At 60.5% G+C, this 4539-nt stretch overlaps 1 protein-coding gene across 1 annotated transcript; it reads left to right on the plus strand.

Annotated features, from left to right (window-relative positions):
• The first annotated feature begins 312 nt into the window (after positions 1–312).
• Znf579 (zinc finger protein 579) lies at positions 313–3670 on the plus strand. Its single transcript, XM_052169817.1, has 2 exons — positions 313–448; positions 1604–3670. The coding sequence occupies exon 2, from the start codon at positions 1606–1608 to the stop codon at positions 3304–3306; it is 1701 nt and encodes a 566-aa protein (XP_052025777.1). The 5' UTR covers positions 313–448; positions 1604–1605; the 3' UTR covers positions 3307–3670.
• The last annotated feature ends 869 nt before the right edge of the window (positions 3671–4539 follow it).

Consider the following 4539-nt stretch of genomic DNA (forward strand, 5'->3'; position numbering starts at 1 on the left):
TAGCAGCTCAGCACAGTGCCTGGCACCGGCAGGGCTCGATAAATGCCTGTTTGTTGAGAGAATGAATGAAGATGTGTTATCTGTTGAGAAATGGAGGAGGGGTGGAAAGCTGGATCCAGAGTCCCAGCTTGCAGCCCCCTCCTCCTCCGAGGGTCTAAAGGACAGGCCTTCAGCCCCTTCCTCTCCCGGGATCCAGGAGCCGCAGAGCCCTCCTTCTCTGCCCCCCAAGTCCCTGGCCCTCCGCTTCCGGCTTCTCAACCAGTCTTTCCTCTTCTAGCCTCCGACCAAACACCGGGTTTCCGGAGGGAAGGCTTAGGCTGTAACACTGAGCCCAGCCTCCTTCTCCACCCCCACCCCCTCCCACCACGCTCAACCCCCTCCCTCCCCGCCACCACTGTCCGCGATCGCCCGGCATCAGGGAAGGAAGAAAGGAGCGCAGGAGGCGGAGGTAAGACCGGCTCCCAGAGACTGGGGCGAGCCCCAGGCCCTGCGCAGAGCAATCTGCAAGGCCTCGACCCGCTGCCCTAGTTCTGCAGACCGTACCTACCCGGAACAGATAGACCCCTCTTGGACCTGGAGCCCCCGACAGCCGGCAGGCTCCACGCCCTCCCCCGACACCACGCCCGGCCAGGAGTCTGGCCACAGCCACAGCCTTCTCTCTGGGGATTTTCTGCAGCCCAGCTCCCAGTCCCCCCCCTCCCTTCTGTCTTGTGAGTCAGAGCCCCTTACCCAGCTCCTTCCTTCACCCGGACTCAGAGGCTGCGTCTACCTGCAAGAGTCTAGTTCGCCTATCTTGTTCTATCTGAGACCCAGTAGTCCTACCCTTCAGTCTTCTTGCCTGAGACGCAGGAATCCAGGAATCAGCCCTTCTTCAAACCCAGGAGTCCAGGTCCCAGTCCTCCTCCTTTAGACTCGGGAGTGCAGACCCCCGCCTTCCTCCCTGAGACTCAGGAGCTCAGACCCCAGCCCTCCTCCTTCAGATCTAGGAATCCAGACCCTAGCCCTCCTCCCTCAGACCCAAGAGCCCAGACCACAGCCCTCCTCCCTCAGACCCAGTAATCCAGACCCTAGCCCTCCTCCCTCAGACCCAGGGGCTTAAGCCCGCCCTGGTCCTCCCTGGCCCCTCCCAGCCCCTGACTTCTGGACACATACACTTTTTATTTCCAGATTCTCTTGACTTTGAATCCCACTCTGCTTGGGCTCCAAGGGGGGGACTGGCTCTCCAGGAATGTTCAAACTCCAGGGTGTTAGAGCAAAATCAATTGTCTGACCTTGTTTCCCTGTGTCTCCTCCGTATGTCTCCTGTTCTGTCTTCCTGACCGTTCCTACCTCTGATATCTATGCTTTCTCTCTCTCTCTCCTCTGTGTTTCTCCTGGGCTCTGTCCCCTTTCCTACTCCTCCACAACTCTTTCTCCTCTCCTTTCCTGTCTCTCTCTCCTTCTGCCTCTTCACCACCTTCCTCTCCCGCCTCTCATCTCTCTCCTCTTCTGGACTGTGGTTCTATCCCCCCTGCCCCCCACCGGACATCTGCTCTCCTCTTCGCCTCACCCCACATCTTTCCTCTCTTCTCCCCACCCCTGCCTCTCCCCCTTTTCCCCACAGGCATGGATCCACAGCCCCCTCCACCTGCCCAGGGCAGCCCACCTCACCGTGACCGTGACCGTGGCCGTGGCCGTGGCCGAGGCCGAGGCCGTGGCCGTGGCCGTGGTCGTGGCAGAGGCGGTGCTGGAGCCCCTAGGGCGCCTCTCCCCTGCCCCACCTGTGGTCGCCTCTTCCGCTTCCCTTACTACCTGTCTCGACACAGGCTGAGCCACTCGGGCCTCCGGCCCCATGCCTGCCCCCTGTGCCCCAAAGCTTTCCGCAGGCCTGCTCACCTGTCCCGCCACCTTCGTGGCCACGGGCCCCAGCCCCCGCTGCGCTGCGCTGCCTGCCCACGCACCTTCCCGGAGCCAGCCCAGCTCAGGCGCCACCTGGCCCAGGAGCACGCGGGTGGCGAGGTGGATCAGTCCACGCAGAGGGCAGTGAAGGAGGAGCCCGAGGCCAGTTGGGGTCCGCAAGACGAGGGCGTGGAGCAGTCCGCCGCTGTGGCCGGGGCTGCGGAGGAAGCGACCACACAGTGGCCGGAGACGTGGCCTGCAGGGGACCTGGCTCCTGAGGCTGTCCCTACGAGTGTGGATCCTCGGGAATCGGAGGCCGAGGAGGCTGAGGCCGGAGCAGCGGACCTAAGGGCCGAGTTGGCACTGGCCGCGGGGCGACAGGAGGAGAAACAGGTCCTCCTCCAGGCCGACTGGACGCTGCTGTGTCTCCGCTGTCGCGAAGCCTTTGCCACCAAGGGGGAGCTCAAAGCCCACCCGTGTCTGCGCCCCGAGGGCGAACAGGAGGGCGAAGGGGGACCCCCGCCCCGCCCCAAGCGACACCAGTGTTCCATCTGCCTCAAGGCTTTCGCCAGGCCCTGGTCCCTGTCGCGTCACCGGCTAGTCCACTCCACCGATCGGCCTTTTGTGTGTCCAGACTGCGGCCTGGCCTTCCGCCTGGCCTCCTACCTCCGCCAGCACCGCCGCGTCCATGGCCCACTCAGCCTGCTGGCCCCATTACCGGGGGCTGGCAAGAAGGACGACAAGGCCTCAGGTGGAAGGAACTCAGGGAAAGGGCCCGAGGGGAGCGAAGGGGCAGAATGTGGGGGTGCATCGGAAGGGGGCGAAGGTGGGCAGAATGGAGGAGATGCCACCCCAGCCCGGCCTCCAGCGGGGGAGCCACGTTTCTGGTGTCCGGAATGTGGCAAGGGTTTCCGACGCCGGGCACACCTACGCCAGCACGGGGTCACCCACTCCGGGGCACGCCCTTTCCAGTGCGTGCGCTGCCAGAGGGAGTTCAAGCGACTGGCGGACCTGGCCCGCCACGCTCAAGTCCACGCTGGGGGTCCCGCCCCGCATCCGTGCCCGCGATGTCCACGCCGCTTCTCCCGCGCTTACAGCCTCCTGCGCCACCAACGCTGCCACCGAGCCGAGCTGGAACGGGCAGAACTGGAGAGGGCTGCAGCGCTGCAGGAACTCCAGACCGAGGCCTCACAGACACCCCAGCCTCTGCAGTCGCTTAAGCAGGAGGCAGAAGGGCTCCCTCTGCCCATCGCCTACATCAAGGAAGAACCACCCTCACCTGGCACCCCACCTCAGTCCCCGCCGCCTCCGCCTGTCTTTCTCAGCGCCTCCTGTTTTGACAGCCAAGACCATTCAGCCTTCGAGATGGAGGATGAGGAGGTGGACAGTAAGGCCCACCTACACGGATTGGGGGGCCTGGCCTCCTGACCTCACATCCACCCTCCGCCCATTGTGCTCCCGGTTTGCAGTAAGGAAGAGGGAATCCGAAGGAGAGGGACCTCCCTTCCCTACCCCTGAGCCCTGGCTCATTCACCTTCTCCTTTACCCGCCCCTAGACCCCCGATGCTGGTTAGGAACGTCTCACCCCAACACGTGTCTTAAGTAAGGCAGGACAAGGCGGAGGACTCTTGGCCAGAAGGACAGAGACTAATGGGTTTGTCCCAGCCTGCCCATCCCTATTTCAAACACTGGACACCATCACCTCTTTGGAACTGCCAGACCCTGGGGGTTCCCAGTGCAAACGGTCTGCCCCCCACCCCCTGTCTCTGTGAATAAATGTGACTTCGTGCAATCCCCGAGTGAGGCTGTCTGTGGGGATTGGGTGAGTCAGGATTTAGCCACCCTTGGGTTCAGAACAAGGTCGTTCATATACCAGATCCCAGGGGGATGGCGGATATCAATAATGCAAGAAGTCTGTGGGCCCTGGATTGTGAGGAAAAGCTGTACTAAGACGGAATGCCGTGATGGCTGTCCTCCGAAATCCCTTCGTGCAGTTTAGCCTATCAACATGGTATGCACTGTTTGCATTCGTAAGGCAGATTTCTAGGCACAGAAATTACTACTCTCTGTGGGAAGTCTGCAGCTCCATTTCCGAGAAAGCACTAGATATTTCCCAGAATTCCCATTGCAATCGTGAAGGTGCCAATAGACTCCATATTTCTGAGGAAAACCCAAGTACCAGATAGTGGAGTGAACTGACAAGGATGTGAATTGACAGCAACAATTGACACAGCCAGATATGGCCCTGGACGCTGGCTCCATAGCCCTGTGATTTATCTGTATCTTCTTCCTTCCTTCCTCATGCTGGGATGCTTCCTGCAGCCCCTACATTGTGCAGGGCGTTGTCCTGGGTGCTTCTCGTTTTTCTGTTAAGGAAACACCATCCTTTCTCGATCTGTGACTTTCACTCTAGTGGGAGGACATAGACAAGGAGATGGAGAAATAGAGTGATCCTAAAGTTTCTTAGGGGCCAGTGTGGTGGTTCAGTGGGTAAAGGCACTCGCAGCCGAATTTGAGGAACTGAGTTCGATACCAGAGAACCAAATGGTAGAAGGACGAACCCGACTCCTACAAGTTGTCCTCTGACCTCCATGTGCTAACTCCATGTGCTAATGTGATGCGTGTGTTTGCATGCACATAGACACACTAACATACATACAT

The sequence above is a fragment of the Apodemus sylvaticus genome, chromosome 1 (genome assembly GCF_947179515.1).
Source record: "Apodemus sylvaticus chromosome 1, mApoSyl1.1, whole genome shotgun sequence".
NCBI lineage: Eukaryota > Metazoa > Chordata > Mammalia > Rodentia > Muridae > Apodemus > Apodemus sylvaticus.

Bases quoted from the DNA above. Each gene is read 5' to 3' on its own strand.
- Znf579 (XM_052169817.1), top strand. From the start codon at position 1,606: ATGGATCCACAGCCCCCTCCACCTGCCCAGGGCAGCCCACCTCACCGT.